At 36.9% G+C, this 22546-nt stretch overlaps 1 protein-coding gene and 1 long non-coding RNA gene across 2 annotated transcripts in view; one reads left to right on the top strand and one right to left on the bottom strand.

Annotated features, from left to right (window-relative positions):
- Window positions 1–22546, bottom strand: part of LOC123781066 (uncharacterized) — a 614912-nt gene that overhangs the window by 371699 nt on the left and 220667 nt on the right. The window lies entirely within an intron of this gene.
- On the top strand, window positions 10466–11449 carry OR13F1 (olfactory receptor family 13 subfamily F member 1). Its single transcript, XM_045780576.2, has one exon. The coding sequence runs from the start codon at window positions 10466–10468 to the stop codon at window positions 11447–11449; it is 984 nt and encodes a 327-aa protein (XP_045636532.2).

The following is a 22546-nucleotide window of genomic DNA, read 5'->3' as shown; positions in this document are numbered from 1 at the left end:
GCTCAATCTTCTGACCCTGAGATCATGACCTGAGCCAAAATCAAGAGTCGGATACTTAACTGACTGAGACACCCAGGCATCCCTAAAAAATTTTTCTTAAACATGATTTTTTTTTTTAAAGATTTTATTTATTAACGTGATAGAGAGAGACAGCCAGCGAGAGAGGGAACACAAGCAGGGGGAGTGGGAGAGGAAGAAGCAGGCTCCCAGCGGAGGAGCCTGATGCGCGGCTCGATCCCAGAATGCCGGGATCATGCCCTGAGCCAAAGGCAGATGCTTAATGACTGCGCCATCCAGGCGCCCCCTAAACATGATTTATTTTTTTTAACTCTAGCTTCTATGCCAGCCTTAGAGAATCCTAACAAACCAAAAATTATACTGGGAAGCAAAAATGACACCCATCAAACCCCTGGGCCTGAGGTACCTGTCCAGTGGGGACGAGACAAAGCTTTCTTTACTCTCTGTTTAGGAAATGCAGCACAAACCAATGTGCACCCAGCTGTCAAATAACACCCCTACACCTGCCTAAAGCATCTGTTTTGCTGGTGTCCCACCTCAAGAAATGTGCTGGAAAGCTATCAGGTAGGTGTGCTCCCTGCCACCAAGAAAGAAAACTCACTACTACTTGGGGAGCAGGTCAGTATGGATTTTGGTGAGCAATTTACTTCACAGGACCCCCAGATTTTTCCTACATACCTGTATAAGCTTTAATAAGGCCCTTAGTATATTCCTGAAGAATTGTAAAATTTCCAGGTGCCTAGTGATCATACCTTCTGTTATGGGCTGAATTATGCCTCCCCAAATTGTTAAGCTGATGTCCTAACCTCCAGTACCTCAGAATGTGACCATATTTGGAGATAAGGTTTTTAAAGGTATAATCAAATTAAAATGAGTTCATTAAGGTGGGTCCTAATTCAATATAACCAGTGTCCTTATAAGGAGAAGATATTTGGACACAGAGAGGCACTAGACAGGTGCATTCAGAGAGACAACCACATGAACACACACGAAGAAAACAGCCATCTGCAAGCCAAGGAGAAAGGCCTCAGGGGAGGCCTCCTCAGGGGAGAAACCAATTTTACCAGCACCTTGATCTTGGACTTCCAGCCTCCGGCACTGGGAAAAAATAAATTTCTGTTGGTTAAGCCACCTGGTCTGTGATATTTTGTTATGGCAGCCTACCAAACTAATTCAGTTTCCTATGGAATAACCCCAATCTTGGTTCAATGCTCTTTCCTCTCCAGAAAATTCGGCTCCATAGAGTCTTCAACTTGAGGAACTGCTCTACTTCTTAGAAGATGAGGTTGTCTTTCCCTTGATCTTAACTCTTCTTTGGGGAGGCATAAAGATTTTTCAAGCAGACTTAGGTCCAGTCAGCAATAAATGATTGCCTTCTTTAGGAGAGATTAGTAAAGTATCAAATTCCCTCAGCCCCAAATATTTGTCACATCACTTCCCTCATAATTTAACCATGCACAAGGATCCTCCTGAGATCACTTGAAAGGGGCTGTCCAGTCCACCCCTGCCCCCGACAGTGTCCTTTATCATTACATCTTTCATATTGCTCCCAGCAATCTTTAGAATGCGTCAAAATAAGACATTAATTATGCATCTGCGAGGCCGCATTATGATCTCAGCTGAGAGTTCATTTTACCCTTCTCCCAATTTTCTTAGATTATGTTCAACTATGTTCAACTATGTTCAACTATGGTGTTCTGTCTAACTCCCTTAATCAAGTGAACACCAGATGATGTTATATCTCAGGACTCAAACTTGCCCTATTTATATTTATTGTCAGAGTTTTAATTTCAGCCTTATTTCAAATTCCTTCTCCCCAATAACACCAAAGTGATTTTTCTCAAAAATAAGAAGCATATTCATTTTGCTTTTCTTCCAGTTAAAAAAAAAATCCTTCTACAGTACCTAAAACATGGGCTATGAAGCTCCTAAATTAGCATAGGCTACTTCATCTGACAATTCCAATTTTATCACCTGCAACTCCCTCTTTGGCATTTAGTGACAGATCACACCAATCTACTTACCTTTTCCTGAATGCAAAATGACATTTTACAACTCTAAGTTTAAATATATGTCATTCTCCTTGCCTGGAAGCCTTTTCTCTCACATATGCATCTGGCTGCCCTTAATAACCTCCCAAACTCATCTCTAGTATGAACTCTTCCAGAAACTCCTTTGTAACCCATTCCCAGACCGTAGCAAAGGTTACTCACTCCCATGCCTCACAAATTACTCTATCTTTATATTCCATTTCCCTAATTAGTCTGAGAAGATGCTAAGAAAAGGGCTTATACCTTTACCATCTTCTGATCACCAGCACCTAGCACAGTAATTGAAAATTGGTAAGTGTTAATTACATGATTTATTCAAGATCAAAACAGAGTAGGAGAAGCATGCTCTATAGGTGTTTGCTGGTTTGCTTGCTTTGGGGGGGTGTAGTTAGGGATGAGAGTATTAAAAATGTTGTTTTTGCAATGCCTGGATCATCTAGGTAGGAGGAGCTCCTCAGTCCAACAGCTTTTGTGCCCAAGTGTTGGTAAGGATGCAAAGAAGTTGGAACCCTTGTACGCTATTGGTGAGAATGTAAAATGGTGCAGCCATTAAGGAAAATATTATGAAGATTTCTCAAAGAATTAAAATAGAACTATGATAAACCCAGCAATCCCACTCCTGGGTATACATCTAAAAGAATTTAAAGCAAGATCTCAAAGCAATATCTGTACACTCCTGTTTAATGCAGCATTATTCACAACAGCCAAGAGGAGGAAACTACCCAAATGCTCATCAACAACTGAAAGTATAAAAGAAATGTGGTATATACATACAAGGGAATATTACGCAGCATTAAAAGAGAAGGAAGTCCTGTCACATGCCACAACATTAATAGACCTCAAGGATATTATGCTTAGTAAATTATGCTTAGCCAGTCACAAAAGGACAATTACTGTATGATTTATATTTATATGAAGAAATCAAAATCATAAAAGCAGAATGTAGTTGGTTGCCAAGGGGTAGTGGTGGTGAGGGGGGATTGGTGAATAGTGAGTACAGAGTTCCAGTCTTGCAAGATGAAAAAGTTCTAGATATTTATTGCACAATAATGTGAATATACATAACAAAACTGAACTGTATACTTGAAATGGGTAAGATGATAAAGTTAACCAATTTTGCCATGATTAAAAATAAAAATATGATCTATATCAATCCTTTCCATTTAGAGACAAGAAAAAAAGAGGCTGAATGTGGGGATATATCCAAGGCAAAACAGCAAGATAAAGTCCGTTAAAAGGCAGAATGTCCCCCTCCTGAGATCAAGAACAAGGCAAGCACATTCACTACCACCACTTCCATATAACATTGTACTGGGTGTCCTGGGCAGTATAATAAGGCAAGAAAAATAAATAAAAGGCATTACAATTGGAAAGAAGGAAACTGTCTTTATTCACAGATGGTGTATGTACACAACTACAAAAAATTCCAAGGAATCCACAAAATAACTAATAAAATTACTATGAGAATTTACCTAAGCTATCAGGATATGTCAAATCACACAAACCAGTTGCATTTCTATTTACCAATAATAAACAATTGGAAAATATATTTTTAAACATCATTTGAAATAGATTAAAAATAAAAATAACAAAATTAATAGAAGGTGTTTAAGACTTTTATACTAAAAGCTAAAAGCACTGTTGAAACAAATTAAGGAAGACCTATTACAGAGATATCTTTGTCATGAATTAAAAGAGTCAATATTAAGTTATCAATTCTTCCCAGAGTGATTTACAGATTAATGCCATTCCATTCAAAATCTAGGCAGAGATTTTAGAGAAACTGCCAAGATGATTCTAAAACTGACATGGAAATGAAAGGACCTAGAATAGCCCAAACGATTTTTAAAAAGAATGAAGTTGGAAGATTATACTACTGTCTTATTAACCTTATTATAAACCTATAATAAAGTCACTTGGTGTTGACATAAAGTAAAACAAATCAATGGAACAGGACAGAGGTGTACAGAAAGAAACCCACACATATATGATCAATAGATTTTCAACAAAAATGCTAAGGTAATTCAATGGGGAAAGGATAGTTTTTTCCATAAATAATGCTCTGTATCTCACACCATACACAACAATGGATTTGAAATAGGTCATAGACCTAAACATAAACATACAACCTATAAAACTGCCCACGAGACACAGAGTATCATTTTTACCATTGAAAAGGCAAAGATTTATTAGATAGAATCCAAAAATATCACCACCTAAAAGAAACATTCAAACCCTCCTTTCATTGTTTTGATGTTACCATCCACAGATGTCCTTTATTATGTTTTGAAAGTATCCTATTGTTGTTGTTAGGTGCTATTTTTAATTTTCTCCCAGCTTTACATAGGTACAATTGACAAGTAAAAGGTATGTATTTATGGTGTACAATGTAATGTTTTTAAATGCATAAACATTGTGAAATGACTACCATGATCATGCTAATTAACACATCTATCACTTCATATAGTTATCATTTTTGTGTGTGCATATGCAGAGTGAACATTTAAGATTGACTCTCTTAGCCAATTCCAAGTATAAAGTATGATATTATTCACTATATTCAACATGTTGTATATTAGATCTCCAGAACTTACTCATCCTGCATAACTGAAACTTTGTATCATTTCCTCATATCCTCTAACCTAGAGCCCCTGCTTGGCACCATTCCACTCTATGATTTGTGAGTTCAACTTTTTTAGATTCCTCACATAAGTGAGACAATATAGTATTTGACTTTCTGTGCCTGGCTTATTTCACTTAGTACAATGTACCTTAATTGTAAAATGTAACAAGATTTCTTTTCCTTTTAAGGCTGAATAATATTCAGTTTTATGAATATACCATAATTTCTTTATCTATTCATCTGTTGATAGACATTTAGGTGGATTCCATCCTTTACTATTGTGACTAATGCTACAATAAACATGGGAGTGAAGAAGATATCTCTTTGAGATACTGATTTCATCTCCTTTCTACCATGTGATCCAGAAGTGGGATTGCTGGATCATATGGCAATACTATTTTTAGTTTTTTGAGGAACCTCCATACTATTTTCCATAATGGCTGTACTAATTTGCATTCCCACTAACAGTGCACAAGCATTCCATTTTCTCCACATCCTCACCAATACTTATCTTTATTAATAGTCATTCTAACAGATTAAGGTGATAGCTCAATAATAGCGCTTTTTTTTAAAGATTTTATTTATTAATTTAACAGAGAGAGAGATAGCCAGCGAGAGAGGGAACACAAGCAGGAGGAGTGGCAGAGGAAGAAGCAGGCTCCCAGTGGAGGAGCCTGATGCAGGGCTCGATCCCAGGACTCCGGGATCATGCCCTGAGCCAAAGGCAGACTTAACGACTGAGCCACCCAGGCACCCCTCAATAATAGCTTTTTAAAGGTTTTTATTTAAATTCCAGTTATTTGACATATGGAGTAAAATTAGTTCCAGGTGTACAATTGAGTGATTCAACACTTCCATACAATACCGAGTACTCATCACTACAAGTGCACTCCTTAATCCCCATTACCATTTAACCCACCCCTCTACCTGCCTCCTCTCTGGTAACCACCAGTTTGTTCTCTGTAGTTATGATATACATTTCTCTGATGTTAACGATGTTGAGCATTTTTTCATATACCTATCGGCTATTTGTATGTCTTTATTGGAAAAAAAAGTCTATTCAGGTCCTTTGCCCATTTTTAAATTGGGTATTTGTTTCCTGAGTTGTTTGAGTTCCTAATATAATTTGGATATTAACTCCTTATTATATGTACGGTTCACAAATATCTTCTCCCTTTCCATAGGTTAACTCTTCACTCTGTTGATTGTTCTTTGCTGTGTGGAAACTTTTTAGTTTAATAAAATGCCATTTTTCCATTTTTGCTTTTGTTGCCTGTGCTTTTGGAGTCATAACCAAAAATCATTGTCAAGACCAACATTAAAAACTCTATGTTTTCCACTAGTAGTTTTATAGTTTCAAGACTTATATTTAAGTCCTTAATCCCTTTTGAGGTGGTTTAAGCATATGTGTCTGAGGTAAGGGTCCGATTCATTCTTCTGCATGTGGATATCCAATTTTAAGGACACCATTTATTTTTTTTTATTATGTTCAATTAGCTGAAAACTTCCCTAATCTGGGAGAGAAAACAAGCATTTGTGTCCAAGAGGCAGAGAGGACCTCTCTCAAAATAAATAAAAATAGATCAACACCCCGACATATAATAGTGAAGCTTGCAAATCTTACAGCCAAAGAAACTATCCTGGGAGAGGAGGTTCCTTACGTATGGCGGGAAGAACATCAGAATAACATCAGACCTATCCACAGAAACCTGACAAGCCAGAAAGGGCTGGCAAGACAGATTCAGGGTACTAAATGAGAAGAATATGCAGCCAAGAATACTTTATCCAGTGAACACCACTTATTGAAGAGACTATCCTTTCCTCATTTTATAATCTTGGCACCTTTGTTAAAGATCAATTAGCTGTAAGTGCATGAATTTATTTCTGGTTTCTCTTCTATTCCCGTTGGTCTATAGGTCTGCTTTTATGCCAGCACCATGCTGTTTTAATTGCTACAGCTTTGTAGTATATTTTGAATTCAGGAAATATGTTGTTTCCAGCTTTGTTCTTTCTCAAGATTGGTTTGGCTATTTGAGATCTTTTGTGGTTTCAAAGAAATTTTAGGATTTTTTTTTTCTGTGAAAAATGCCATTGGAATTTTAACAGGGATTTTATTGAATGTATAGATTGCTTTGGGTGGTATGGACATTATAACAATATTAATTCTTCCAATCCATGAGTATGTATATATTTCCATTTATTTGCATCTTTTTCAATTTCTCTAATCAATTTCTTTAATTTTTAGTGTACATATATTTCACCTCCTTAGTATTTTACTATTTTTAATGGTATTATAAGTGGGATTGTTTTCTTATTATCCCTTTCTAATAGTTCATTATTATATATAGAAATGCAACAGACCTTTGTACATTGATTTTGTATCCTGAAATTTTACTGAATGTGTTTATTAGTTCTAACAGTTTTTTGGTGTAGTCTTAAGGGTTTTCTATATGTAAGAAAATGTCATCTACAAACAGACAATTTTCATTCTTTCTTTCCAGTTTGGATGCCTTTTATTTCTTTTTCTTATCTAACTGCTCTTGCAATGACCTCCAGGACTATACTGAACAGAAATGGCAGGACTGGGCATGCTTGTCTTGTTCCTGGTCATGGAGGGAAAGCTTTCAGCTTTTCACTATTGAATATGAAGTTAGCTGTGGACTTGTCAGATGTGGCCTTTATTATATTGAAGTACATTCTTTGTTGAGAATTTTTATCATGAAACAGTGCTGAATTTCATCACATTTTTTTCTGCATCTACTGTGATAATCATCAGGGGCTGGCCTATATGTTGGGCTGTAGCTGCCTGCTTGACACTGGGGTAGACATGGAAGCTAGGTCCACAAGGGCAGGCATTCAGCCTGGGGCCCCAGGGCCTGACCTAGCATTGTGGTGGCCAGGAGTGTTGTTCTGGGGGAAAGCTTGGAGCCCTAGGACACAAGTGCCAGCCTGGGTGCCCTGTGTTGGGGTTCACAGTTAAGTTGGATACTACTTCACTCTTCCTCCCCCTAGAGTGTCTCTATGCATTGCACTGCTCAGGTTTGAGGAAAGGATGACATGGGTAATGTGAACACGTTGTTCTTACCCTCTTCAATGTATCTTTTCTTATTTCTGGGCTGAGTTTCAATAGAAATCTGGAAGTATTTACTAATACATAATCTCTCACCTGAAATCCTTAACTCTTGTAAAGGTATTTTCATTTGTGCATAGATGTTCAAACTTATGTTTCTGTGAGAGTACAAGCTCTGAAAACTACTATTTCACCATCTTGCTGATATCCCTGTGGAAGTATCCTTTGCTAACTTGCTGAGAGTATTTTATTTTATCATAAATAGGGTTTGCATTTTTCCATGGAGGTTCAGGATTTCTCTTCTTTTCAGTGTGCTTTGAGGTATCTCCAAAGCAGAAGTGTGGTTTGGTGCTTTATACATGGTTGGGGGAGTCAGATCAGCCACCTTCCTCAGTCTTAGCCATTGTTTCCCTCTAAATCCTTGTGGGGAGGCCCTAAAGTACAGTTCTCTTCTAGGCATAATGAGACCAGCCTAAATTATTTACTTACAACCTTATAAGCGTTGGCCTACAGAAATCAAACAAGTAAGATGGGAATTATATTGGCTAAAGGAATTCAGAGGGAAATGGGACTCTGGGGCTAGATGTCAGCCTCTTCCTCCTTTTGCTTCAACCATTTGTAGTATGGCTGCAGTGAATCTTGTCTAAATGAGGGGAGAAAGGCAAGAACACTGCTGTAGTCAAACAAGGAAGGAAACAGTGAGAAGAGGAAGTAAATACAAGAAAGGAAGAGGATTCAAGAAACAAACAAAACTATAGAAGAGAGAAAAGTCTAAAATCTGTAAGTACCTACTATATATTAGTAGGTTGCTTTACATAAAATATCTCTATTCCTCATAACAACCTTGATAAAGAAATATTATCATTGCTCTTTTACAAATAAGCTGAATCTCAATAAGATCACCAACTTGCCCTAGATGACAAAACAGAAGTGGCAAGGTGGGAATTATTTGTAAGCACTAAAGCCTTACTTAGCCTTTCCTATGCACCAAGCTGCCCTATAGTTAAAGATGTGAATCATTCTAGAGCCTTGAAGGTTACATCCCTGTGGGAGCAGAGTAAATAGAAAACCTTAAGACTATATTCTGTTTGTAACAAACCAAACGGTGAGGAGGGGATTCCTGGATTTTTTTTTTATCTTGGCAATAGTTCAAATTTATTACCTTCTCTGAGAATGAAAACATATTTGATGTAATTTAGTAATAGTCATGATTACAGTCTGTTACTAAAAAATAAGGCATTCAATCACAATTGCACAGTGATGAAGCCAGCAGCATGTGTTCTCCACACCACCACGCACTACTCACCATTAGTCTCTCATTCAGAAAACAGAAAATTGTGAACAGAGATTATAAAAATCACTCAAATAAATAGAGCATTCGCTGGATTTCTGAAGGATCAAGACACCTTTATATAGTGAAGCTGTCTTCTCAAAATGGTTCTACCTTGAAAGAAGTGTTCTTTAAACAAATTGGCCCTTCATGTTCCATGAAGAACATTTACGCTCATCTTAACTTTGAGCTATGATGAGCAATGGAAGAGTTATTTAAACTCTCCTTCTTCCATCTTCGGTGGGCTCCACATCAAGTATAATCATATTGTACATATTATGAAACCCTCCTTAGTCTAAAGGAGAAACTGACAACAATATTTATTCCTATTAACTTTATTTAAATTAGCCAGACTGACCGATTTTATAACACAATCAGAAGCAGAGCAAAGTTCACCTTCCCAGACAGTGTGGACAGGAACATGTTTATTTCTTGTTTGAATAACACTGCAATTAGAACAGACAAGCTACTGACTATAATTGGATCTATGGGACATTATCCCTGGAGTTTCAGAATCTTAATACTGCACAAATAGATTTCTAACTATAATTTACTGTATGAATTGGAAACTTCTCACAAGCAACAAAAAACTTAAATTGCCTTATAGTGCCAATAGCTGGTCCTTTGGAGGATGTTTCTGGAGCACAGATGCCAGGCAACTCTGGCTATATGAAAGGAATTTCTATATATGTCTACCACCATGAGAAGAATATCTGTCATCATATTCCTGGGTTTGAGATGGAAACTGCAGACCTGTGTTGAAAGTTCAAGGCTTTCAGTTAATTAATCTATGACTGCAGAAATTTATAACTTTTTTTTTTCCTCAGTGAATCTCCCAAATTATTTTGGACAGAACCCTACGGGTGACAGAAGAAATGATGAGCTTGGAAAGCAGAACAGTTCCTAAGCAGGAAGACTGTTACCAAACCAGGGGAAGAAAATCATTCTAATGTTTCAGGTAAATGGATGACTTATCCACAGATAAGTTACAAATATGGTTTCAGAAAAAGAAAAGAATGCGTAAGATTATTTCTTTCCTCAATCTCTCATGATGTTTATGAATTAAACCTCCCTCTTCCCAACACTGCCAAAAAAATATTGTATAAAAAATAACAGCTTAAAGATTTATCTGTTGACTTCCTGCTTGAAATTTTCCTAATTAATGACAAATTCCTTCAAACATATATTACTAATACTATCACCAAACTAGAGAAGCATTTAACTACATAGACTACAAATCTATAGCATAGACCACAAGTTCATATGAAGAAAAAAATGCCAGAAAATATGAAGGGAGATAATCTTATGTTTTATCTATAATACGTGATGTTAATTCTTCTATACATATACACAAATGAATATGACATAATAAAATGTTCCAGGCAAATCTGACATCTGTAAAAATTTTTTTCTTCCTGGGATTTTCCCACTACCCCAAAGTTGAGGTCATTGTATTTGTGCTGTGCTTGCTGATGTACCTGATCACCCTGCTGGGTAATATAATTCTGATCTCCATCACCATCCTGGATTCCCACCTACACAAACCCATGTACTTCTTCCTCAGCAACCTCTCCTTTTTAGACATCTGGTACACCTCTTCTGCTTTCACTCCAATGCTGGCAAACTTTGTTTCAGGGAAAAACACCATCTCATTCTTAGGGTGTGCTGCTCAGATGTACTTTTCTCTTGCCATGGGTTCCACGGAGTGTGTGCTCCTGTCCATGATGGCGTATGACCGGTATGTGGCCATCTGCAACCCCCTGAGGTACCCCATCATCATGAACAAGAGTGTCTGTGTGCAGATTGCGGCTGGCTCCTGGGTGACAGGCTACCTCACCACCCTGGTGGAAACAGTATCTGTGCTGCAGCTCTCTCTGTGCGGTCATAACATAATCAATCATTTCACTTGTGAAATTCTGGCTGTCTTGAAACTGGTTTGTGTGGACACCTCCATGGTGGAATTAATCATGCTGGTGATCACCATACTTCTCCTTCCCATGACAATGTTTCTAATTTGTATATCTTATGCATTCATTCTCTCCAACATCCTAAGAATCAGCTCAGTGGATGGTCAAAGCAAAGCCTTTTCAACATGCACAGCCCACCTGACTGTGGTGGTTTTGTTCTATGGGACAGCTCTCTCCATGTACCTGAAGCCCTCAGCTGTAGATTCACAGGAAATAGATAAATTTATAGCTTTGGTATATGGTGGATTAACCCCCATGTTGAATCCTATCATCTATAGTCTACGGAACAAAGAGGTAAAAGCAGCTGTGAAGAGACTGCTGATTAGAAATCCCTTTTATACTGCGTTAATTTCTGCCCTCAATAATATTGGAGCAAGCACACTTATCTGAATAATCTCCAAGATTATCCAGAAAGCTGCAAAATAGTTGGTATAAACCAAACCCTGGAAAATACTTAATTTTTATAGTTCAACATTAAGTTCAATACCTTCATTTATCTTGTAAATAAAACTCCTGAAATTAATGAATCACTTAGCCAGAATGAGTTATGTTTCCAGAAAAGTATTTAACATTCATTGAATATTAATATAACATTAAAGTTATACAATTTCTTACTGTTTCCTATTTGACTTGGTATACATGTAAGAGTCAACTTTAGCATCACCATGGCAATAACTAATACACCAAGAGTGTAAAATTTTAAGCCTAGTAAATTTTGAAATACTTTCTCCTTATATGATTTGCAAGTATATGTGAACTTATGAAGAAATAGATTTTTTTCATAAGTGTCAATACAATTTGAGGTATAATACGTCATAATTCATAAAACCAAAACTATCAATTTTAGAACTTCTCCCAGTTTCTAAAAGTTAAAATGTGGAAAATATGGTTTTAGATTTGATGAAGTATAGCATTGTTTATTTGGGATTCATGTGTATGTAGGGAACGAATAAATGTGCAAAGACATCATAACAAGGGTTTGTACAATTGTAATCCTGCATATGAGGTGGAGTAAAGAAATAGCTTTTGGGATATCTTGAAATATTTATGGTAATAAGGTCAGAATATTCTCATATTAAACTTTGAATGTTTCAGTGAATTCATCAACACATACACATACCATGTTACTATTTAGAGCATGCTAAATTGACCCACTAAGGCTGAGAAAGAAAAGATTCCTATGATTTATGAATGTACTCACATATTGTGGGAAAACATTCATGGATATATTTATTATATGTGAGTAAAATTACATAAATTATAATTTTATTAATATTGCATATTGATGAGTTTTTCTTTGTCTTTTCCACCTTCCCTGGAGCTGGGGAATAATGAAGCCAATGTGTACACATAACTTCCTTTCCTCTTCATAAGAGAAGTATTTTTGGACATACATGGCTGATGACTTTATTATGTGGAACAAGTGACTCTTGCTAGCATAGATATAATCTCCCTGAGTTTTAGATTTAAAGAAGATGGAACAATTATAGATAATTATTGCAGAAGGTCTCCCTGAACAAGTCAGAGTTTGTAAGGAATGATTCAGTTGAGAGTGAATGGGTTGATGATGGAAACTTGGGGAAAAAAATTCAGAGCAGGAACTGTGCTGGTTCTTAATACAAGTACCCTTAGAATATATGAGTATATATAATTTTTTTCTTTCTCAGATAATAGATGCCCAATGCTGTTAATTCAGAATCTCTCCAACAGTAGGAACTGGGAATTTTTATCATAAATAAAAGCAGCATAGTTATTCTGATTTTCATCCTTATTTACACAGTTCACTACCAGACAACAATGACTACAGTGTAATGCTGTTATTTGGTTGAAGAGGAGGAAGGAATGTTAACTCTATTACCTACCCAATCTCTATAATTATTTACAACAAACACTGATTTCAAGTAATCACAAACATTGAGCCTATTCATATTCATCTTATTTATTTATATGGGTGAAAAGAAAATCTATAAATAAGGTATTGAAATTAAAGTCTTATTCCTCATTAGTTCCAGTAGGCATATGATATCTTCTTCAATAACTTTTGTCTATCACTGTTTCTGAGGAATGTGGATTAGCTAATTATTGCCTGTGAAGTAAGCCAACCAGCTGCCTGTAGGCAAAACCCAATAAAATGGCCTTATCCCGCCTAGTTGGATGACCATATGTCTAGAGAGGGTCCTGAGATTTCAGGGCCTTTTGCAAGAATCATCTTGTCTAAATAACTAGATCCAGGATTGAGTAAACTTCTGCGTGGTTCAAGTATGCTTTGTTTGCTGTCTTCCAAAACTGGCACTGTATATGTAATATTAAATCGTATTTTGATTACTCTTCATTATTCTATATCCACGATGAGCAGCCTCCACTGCTACAACGTTCTTCATCAAGAGGTCAAATAGTTCATTAGAATGAAGCTTACAAAATTGCATCATATTCCAGTCCTACTTCTCTGAGGTAACATGCAGTTCACACTTTGCAGTACTCATATTCAGTGTCCTTGGATGTTTCACTCTCACAGGTGCTTAATTTCAACAGATGTTGAACAGTAACTTCAGCTCTTTGTGGAAAACTTACTATTTTAACTTTCAGAGAGCAAACTTGATTCCAAGTTCTTAAGGAGTGTCTCACTGTGACCCACACCCATGTACTACTTTTAAATATATTCATGTGAGCTCAGAGGAAACACTTGCCTTTGCAATCACCCAGTAAGTGGGAGCTCACCCGTGTCACTAGATTTCTAAATGTCTGATTAAAGGGTTTTTTCTTTTTTTTTTTCAGGTTAATAAGATTTTACATGATTTCTAATGTGGTCTTTTATTTTTCATTTCAGTAATTTCCCATAACCAAAGAACATACTAATACCTGTGCTACTTTACTTGTTTTAAGTTATCCTGAAGCTTTACCGAACAATTCTAAAAATTAAGATCATCTGGAATGCTTGCCTAAAATATCAGGTTCATGCTCAACCTAGATCCATCAAGTCAGAATTTCCAGGGGAGAGATCTCCATAAGAGACTCTTAACTATAGGGAACAAACTGAGGGTGGCTGGAGGGGAGGTAGGTGAAGAGATGGGCTAAATGGGTGATGGGCATTAAGGAGGGCACTTGTAATGAGCACTGGGTGTTACATGCAAGTGATGAATCACTAAATTCTATCCCTGAAACTAATACTACACTATATGTTAACTAACTTGAATTTAAATAAAATCTGGAGGAAAAAAAAAAGCATTTCCAGGGGAGAGAGCTCTTAATTTGTATGTTTTATAAGACCCAGTCACTCTTTTCATATGAGAATGATGAGAATTCTGATTCAGAGCATTAAATGGAAGAGACTGAACCCTATTACTTAATGCTTTTAGAACGAGGGTGGGGAGGGGAGAGATATGTTAAGTGCCAAGGACATAGAATACCGCATATCAGAACTGATCAGAATTTAGGGAAAATATGTGTTGTCTGCCAGAGCTTCATTAGAAAGTACCAGGGAAGAATCCATTTAATGATGTGAAAAGTTTGAGTGCAAAACCCTTGGGACTCTGTTCAAAGAAAAGCTGTTTAAACGCAAGGTTTCATTCTGGTTTTTTTACTGCAGCTTTCATTTGTATAGAGAAAAAAGTAAAAAACAAATTCATCAATTTAATTTGAAAAATATATTCTTTTTTTTAAGATTTTATTTTTAAGTAGTCTCTATACCCAACATGGGCTCAAACTTACAACCCCAAGATCAAGAGTCACACACTCTATTGACTGAACCAGCCAGGCACCCCTGAAAAATATCTTCTAAATATACTGGAGGGATGACATGTTTTAAAGGTGATTTAAATATGTTTAGGTGTTCAAAAAAAACCCCAAAACTTTATCACTTTAACAAGACCTCTTATCAGTAAAGGATAATCACAGCAGGATGATCCTAAAAGCTAGAGTCAAAAAAAGCTAGTTTGAGACCTTAATTTGGCATCCACAGCTCTCTCCTTTAAGATGTGAATCGCGTTTGAATACCACAGTAGTATTAAAAGTTTTCTTAAAATGTCATCTGCATTTTGTGCTAAGATCAGTCTACAGGGGATAATTTTAGAGTCAGGAAGACTTTGGAAACCTATTATAGGAATTTTCACCCAAGCCACAGTGATAATTATAGAGAAAGTTAGCAATAGTCAAATTCTGGATACACTGACAAGGCAGAGCCAACAGGATTTCCCAAAGGATTGGATATGGGTGACAGAGGAAAAGAAGCACCAAAGATGACTTCAAGGTTTTCAGACCGAAAAGTGGAAAAGGATAGAGGTGGAACTCACCGAAAGAAGAAGGGTATAGCTGGAGTAGATCTGCAGCAGAATACCAGGCATTCATCGTAGACACTAGGTGCAAAATGTCTATTAAATATGACAACAATGCTGAAGAATGAATGTACAAGTCTTGTCATCAGCATATGAATGGTATTTAAAATCAAGAGAATAGATCAAATCACCAAGGTAGTGAGTATAGATAATAAGACAAGAGGTTGAGCCCTGGGACATATCAGCAATCGTCAGTATTGAAGATCTTTACTTGTCATCATGCAGAGGTGACAGATGATAGTGCAGCTTCTCCGTGTCTAATTATAGATCTGGGCCCACAACTGTCCACCCTGTCACACAGCTGTCATTCTGTATCTAATTATCATTTTAGTAGCTATATATTTATTCATATAAATTAAAAATATATATCCTAATCATTCCTCTTTTCAGGAGCGTTTCTAATCAGTGTCTATTATCACTAATGCTGAAATAAATACCTTCCTATGTTTGATTTCCCCTTCTTTTTGATTATGTCTTAGAGTAAATTCCCAGGGATGGCTTTACTTCATCAAAGGCAATGAACAATTTTATGGCTCTCAGTAGAAAAGTTTTATGGTTCTTGCTATATATCCCCAAATTACCTTCAAAAGGGGTTATACCAATTTACTATACATGCTACAGCTCTATTAAAATAGGTAATATAAAAAAATGAAACTGCAACACTAATTCAACCAAAATCAAATTGTCTAGAATTACAAATTTTTCACAATATATTCTATCTACAACTGTTTTGGTTTTTGTTTTACTTCTCCCATTTAATATATGGCTTCATTTTTCTCATTAAATGATATCTTGTGTAATGTTATCAGTGGGCATTCAGATGGAGTGAATTTGAGAATTCAAATGCAGGGGAATTTGAGAAAAATTGGGCCTACCTTCAGAACTTGAAAGTATGTATATATAGGACATAGAATAATAGCTAGAACTGTAGTGACTCAAATGTCTGGACTTAAAAGTCACCCTTTGGCTACCTCACAGAGCTGTATGTTGGCATCTGTCCATATGGAGTATGTCAGCAGTAATATTTTGAGAAGCTGAAGCCTTGGAAGTATAATAATTCTGGTTAATGATGAAATATGAGAATTGGCCATGAAAGTCAATTTCTAATATGGAGTCAAAGGAAAGGTCACTGAAGTTGACAAGATTAAGGTGTAGAAACCATATGACAAGAAAGGCAGATTTTTCAATTAGATCCAAAACAGGGTATCTCTTAGCACTCCATGATTGGATATCTACTCCCCTATTTAGGAAGAATTGTTAGTGTGCAATACACAGAAAATCATCCCTTGTGGGTTTAGTTTTTTTTTTAATTTTCATCTTTTTTATTATCAATTTAAAGTTCTAAAATCCTACGAGGACAAAATTCCCTTTGACCTTAGAGAAAAGAACTTTATGGGCTCTGCAAACCTTATGTTTGATCTTGTTTCCATCTCTTAATTTACATGTAAGATGCTCAAGAAGAGATTGTGACAAATTTTCTGAAAATGTTAAAGAATTTGTACACATGTTTGTTTTCAAACTTTACACTACTAATTTACTTTCACCTCAAGTTTTAAATATATGTTTATCCTATTATACAGTCTGCATGTATGTTGGGCATCATTTCTTTTATGCTATTAGTCTCAGGGGCACATGAGAGGTTTACTCGCTTAAGCATCTGACTCTTGATTTAGGCTCAGGTCATGATCTCAGGGTCCTGGGATCTACCCTGCATTGGGTTCCCTGCTCACTGGGGAGTCTGTTTGAGGATTCTCTCCCTCTGCCCATCCCCCTGCTTGCATCTCTTTCTCTCTAAAATAAATAAATCTTTTTTAAAAAGTGCTATTAGTTTCCCTTTTGTTGGTGTTGTATTGTCAAGGAGAGCTTGCACTCAAGTGAGCCCATTAAACATGTTGTTTTCTGCTGTAGGCAGCCCAGTAGATGGTCAACTGGTCATGAGGCAACAGCTTTTCTGGACAATGTCTAAAGTAAGATCTTCACTTTGAGTGAAAAGTTAAGGATGGAGATTTAAGATTTGCTGAAAGCAGAGGCAATCCTGAAGGAAGGGCACCTGCATGTCCTCTGGTATAGACAGTGTTTCCATTTCCTTCCTTCCTTCCTTCCTTCCTTCCTTCCTTCCTTCCTTCCTTCCTTCCTTCCTTCCTTCCTCCTTCCTCCTTCCTCTCTCTCTCTCTCCTCTTTCTTTCTTTCTTTGAAGGGAGTAGGGGCAGAGGGAGAGAGAAACCCAAGCAGACTGCAGGTTGAGCGCAGAGCCTAATGTGGAGCTCAATCTCAACACCCTGAGATCACAACATGAGCCAAAACCAAGAGTCGTATGCCCAACCAACTAGGCCACCCAGGCACCCCATGATTCCATCTTCCAAAATGGTCTTTCTGGGTGTTCCATAATTTCCCTATTCAGCCTAACACTAAGGAGGAAAGGCGCAAAAATTAGTACACCTGAGCCTAATAATTGGAATTTATGTACACTGTTCTACTCTTGTAGTTTCTGTGTAATTGATGAGCAAGATGAGTCCTATTAAGTAAATCTATTGGGGTACAAGCTGTGTAAGACTGTCATACACTGGCTTCCCAGGAAACAGACTCTGAGACAGAGATTTGCTACTGGAGATTTACTGGGAAACATAACAACATCTGTAAGAGGGCGAGAGAAGAGGACTGTGCAGAAGGGAAGTTAACTACAACCCAGGATCATCAGAAGCCTCGAACAATCCCACAGTGATCTCTAAAACTGAGATGGTCCTTCACAGAAATCCCAAATTGAGGCTAAGGTCTAGGGCATTTGTACCCCTACATGGAACAGTCATTAGATAAAGTGTGCCCCTAGGAAGGAGTAAAACCATGGGCAAAGCATCTCTCTCCAGCCGAAAGAAATCGCCAAAGAGGGACACAGCTGTGGACCATCAGCTGCCAAAAATCCCAGCAGGATGGTATACCACGAAAAAGACCTGCCATAGTGAAGATGAACACTTTAATTTGTTCAATGATAGGATGGGCAAGAGGTGGAAAGGAGAGAGAAAAGAAAAATCAGAAGAAACATCTTGGCAACAGTAAGCTCAAAACTTACAGGTGAATCTTATAAAAACAAAAAACAAATAAAAAAACTAGGCAGCTTCTGGGCCTGATGCCTTCATATCCTTTTAAGAGAACCTAAAAATTACTCTTGATAAGAAAAATCTCCCAAGTTCAGAAGACATTTGCAAATGACACTATAGATAAAAGGCTAGTATCCATGATCCATAAAGAACTTCTCAAACTCAAAATCCAAGAAACAAATAATCAAATTAAAAAATGGGCAGAAGATATGAACAGACACTTTTCCAATGATGACATACGAATGGCTAACAGACACATGAAAAAATGTTCAACATGATTAGCCATCAGGGAAATTCAAATCAAAGCCACATTGAGATACCACCTTACGCCAGTTAGAATGGCAAAAATTGACAAGGCAAGAAACAACAAATGCTGGAGAGGATGTGGAAAAAGGGGAACCCTCTTACACTGTTGGTGGGAATGCACGTTGGTACAGCCACTATGGAGAACAGTGTGGAGGTTCCTCAAAAACTTAAAAATAGAGCTACCCTATGACCCAGCAATTGCACTACTGGGTATTTACCCCAAAGATACAGACGTAGTGAAAAGAAGGGCCATATGCACCCCAATGTTCATAGCAGCATTGTCCACAATAGCCAAACTGTGGAAGGAGCTGAGATGACCTTCAACAGACGAATGGATAAAGAAGATGTGGTCCATATATACAATGGAATATTACTCAGCCATCAAAAAGAATGATTACCCAACATTTGCATCAACATGGATGGGACTGGAAGAGATTATGCTAAGCGAAATAAGTCAAGCAGAGAAAGACAATTATCATATGGTTTCACTCATTTGTGGAACATAAGGAATAGCAGGGATATCATTAGTAGAAGGAAGGGAAAAATGAAGGGGAGTAAACAGAGGGGGAAATGAACCATGAGAGACTATGGACTCCAGAAAACAAACTGAGGGTTTTAGAGGGGAGGGGGATAAGGGGATGGGCTAGCCCGGTGAAGTGCAGTAAGGAGGGCACATATTGTATGGAGCACTGGGTGTTATACGCAAACAATGAATCATGGAACACTATGTCAAAAACTAATGATGTAGAAGATAAGAGGTAGAGAGAAAATTAAAGAAAAAGTGAAAGGCAGACAAAACTAATAATACTGTGCAGTATTTTCATTGTGTTTTGCCAGGCACTGTACTTGGTACTTAATAGCTATTATTTCATTGAACTCTATCAATAAATCTAAGAAGTATGTATTATTCCCATTTTATGAATAGGAAGATAAAGCTCATAGATTAAACAGCTAAGTTCATACAACTTAAGAAGTTGTAAGTCATCATATCTAGATTAAGAAAAAGTCTTACATAGCACAACTTTCTTTGGAGACATAAAACTAGGGTGCACGTGAACCCATGGAATGGTAAGTCATATTAAATTGATGTTTTATAGAGATTACAAATTATATCATACTTTTTAAAAAAATTTTATTTATTTATTTATTTATTTATTTATTTATTTATTTATTTTGATGTAAAGTTCGATGATTCATTAGTTGCATATAACATCCAGTGCACCATGTGATACGTGGCCTCCCTACTACCCATCACCAGCCTATCCCATTCCCCCATCCCCCTCCCCTCTGAAGCCCTCAGTTTGTTTCTCAGAGTCCATAGTCTCTCATGCTGCATTCCCCCTTCTGATTACCCCCCCTTTCTTTATCCCTTTCTTCTCCTACCGATCATCCTAGTTCTTATGTTCCATAGATGAGAGAAATCATATGATATTTGTCTTTCTCTGCTTGACTTATTTCGCTTAGCATTATCTCTTCCAGTGCCGTCCATGTTGCAGCAAATGTTGAGAATTCGTTCTGATAGCTGAGTAATATGCCATTGTATATATGGACCACAACTTCTTAATCCAGTCATCTGTTGAAGGGCATCTCGGCTCCTTCCACGATTTAGCCATTGTGGACAATGCTGCTATATCATACTTTTTTATTCATCATTTATTACTTAATGATAGGTTATTTTCTACCAATAAAGAAACAAAGTCTAAAGAAATGAAACAACCTGGCCTAGAATCCCCAACTACGTGGTGGCACAATGACTCCTATGAAACTCCACCCTATGTGACTTTAATATCATCACTCTTCTCATTATTCCACACTATCAGCTGCTTGGAAAATTAAGGCCAAAACCTTTCTATCCATCTCTTTAACAACAGACTAAAGCTAATGAGCCACCAAGTGATTTCTAATCCTGTATGATTGGTAGGTTCCAAAGGAGGCCAAATAACATAGCATCAACTTAAATAAAGAGATAAACTGAGGCAAGACTGAATCACCAGAAAGAGTTTAATCAGGAACAGAAGATAAACTGTACTTTAAGAAACTCAAACTGTAGCAAACCACAGGTGAGACCTTTGAAGGTTTGGATTAGGTTGTGTTTATGAACAAGGAACACAAGGAGTCAGGAAGGTCCAGCTGGAGTCTGGAATTTCACTTGCTTGAGGACAGGGAGAGATTCTTGGCAAATGTTCATTGTCAAGAGAAAATTCCAGTTTTCTGTAAGTCAGGCATTCACAAGGAACCAGTCTCTCAAGTTCTTAAGTTTTTATTCCTGAAGGCACATGCATGAGATTCTCTGTTTCATATCCTCTGGTTTCATTTTAGATTGAAAGCCTTTCACACTAGGAAACTGTTCACTTTCTTTGTTAGTACATATATTGGTATCAATAAATTGCTCCCATGGAAATGCAGGCCACATTCTAATATTTAATGTTTTACTGGAAACCACATCTTGTTCATTTCTAGGCTCCCTTTACAGTGTGAGCCTAGGCAAGAGTTGTTTCATGAGTCTATAATAAATTAGAAGTCTGCCTCGGTCTGGCTTTGCAACTTGTTTCTTTCCAAAAACCATTACTTTGTTTTCAGAGATCAGAGCCTGCACAAGGAAGATGGAAGGGATTGATGATTCCTATTGTGCTTTCAGTACTGAAGTAGACCTGATTACCTAACCAGCTTCAACATACTCTCAACTAACACAGAAGCATATCAGTACAAAGTGGCTTCTGCATCACCACAGAAAAATGGCCTCTCCATAAGTAATTGCATTGTAATTATGGAGAAAGAGAACTATTTGGTAGGAAAAATTAACTAAACAGGGAAGAAAGCCAATACTCTGAATGCCAGAGAAATGAGAGCTAGCAAGAGCTTCCAAGAGAGAAGGACTTACTTACAAGATATTATGGTAATAGCGTCATAAAGAATGAACAAAAATTCTCATGAAACAGGATTCCTGGCTGCAGTAGTAATACTAAAAGTAATAGTAATAAATAATAATAATCCAGATCATTTATTGAGTTATTACTGTGTTCTAGAAACTCTCCTATATGTAAGTTCCTTACATGTAGTAATTTAACACAAATAATAACATTATGAGTGGGTATTCCTAGTAATTTATTCTGTTTCATCAACCATATTTCTTCCTCTACTTTCCAAACAAACAACCTGAGTAAGGAGAGATTAAGTGACTTAGGTTGTTTATAAATCAGGTGCATGCAAGATCTGGATCAAAGCAATTTGACTCCAGAACCAGTCACTTAATGATTATGCTATTCTTCCTCTCACAATAAACTGAACATCCTTGAACTCATGTTTCCTTCTCTTTGTCACTAACAGACCATTATGCTGGAGAAACTTTGAAGTACAAGTTCTTCAAAAGTTTTAGATTGGGTTAAATTCCTGAATCCTCATATTTACCCTCTTTTGAGAGTACAGGAGCACCACAGTTTACTTAAGAGACAGGGCAAGATTTAGGGTCAACTCAAAGTGAAACGCAAATCATAATGAACACTTCCATGCTCACCCCAGCCCTTGAAGATCATCATAAATTATCTCCTACATATTCTCTTAATAGAGATGGAGAAAAGCTGAGGAATGAATCCAGGTGGCATATTATATACTTCCCTCTCCTTAGCATCTCTTCAAGAATAATATCCCAAACACAATGAAATTGAACTTGAGGGTATCTTGTTCTTGAACCAGTAGTTTTAAATAGGTTAATTATTAAAAGGTAAAAAACACAGAAGCTAATACTTTTTTAAATA

Source organism: Ursus americanus, chromosome 18 (assembly GCF_024610735.1).
Source record: "Ursus americanus isolate L20-20 chromosome 18, mUrsAme1.1.p, whole genome shotgun sequence".
In the NCBI taxonomy this organism is placed as follows: domain Eukaryota; kingdom Metazoa; phylum Chordata; class Mammalia; order Carnivora; family Ursidae; genus Ursus; species Ursus americanus.
Note: the sequence above shows the minus strand (reverse complement) of the source record. Positions and strands in the feature narration are given on the sequence as shown.

Coding starts and splice junctions, on each gene's coding strand:
- OR13F1 (XM_045780576.2), top strand. CDS start 10,466: ATGTTCCAGGCAAATCTGACATCTGTAAAAATTTTTTTCTTCCTGGGA.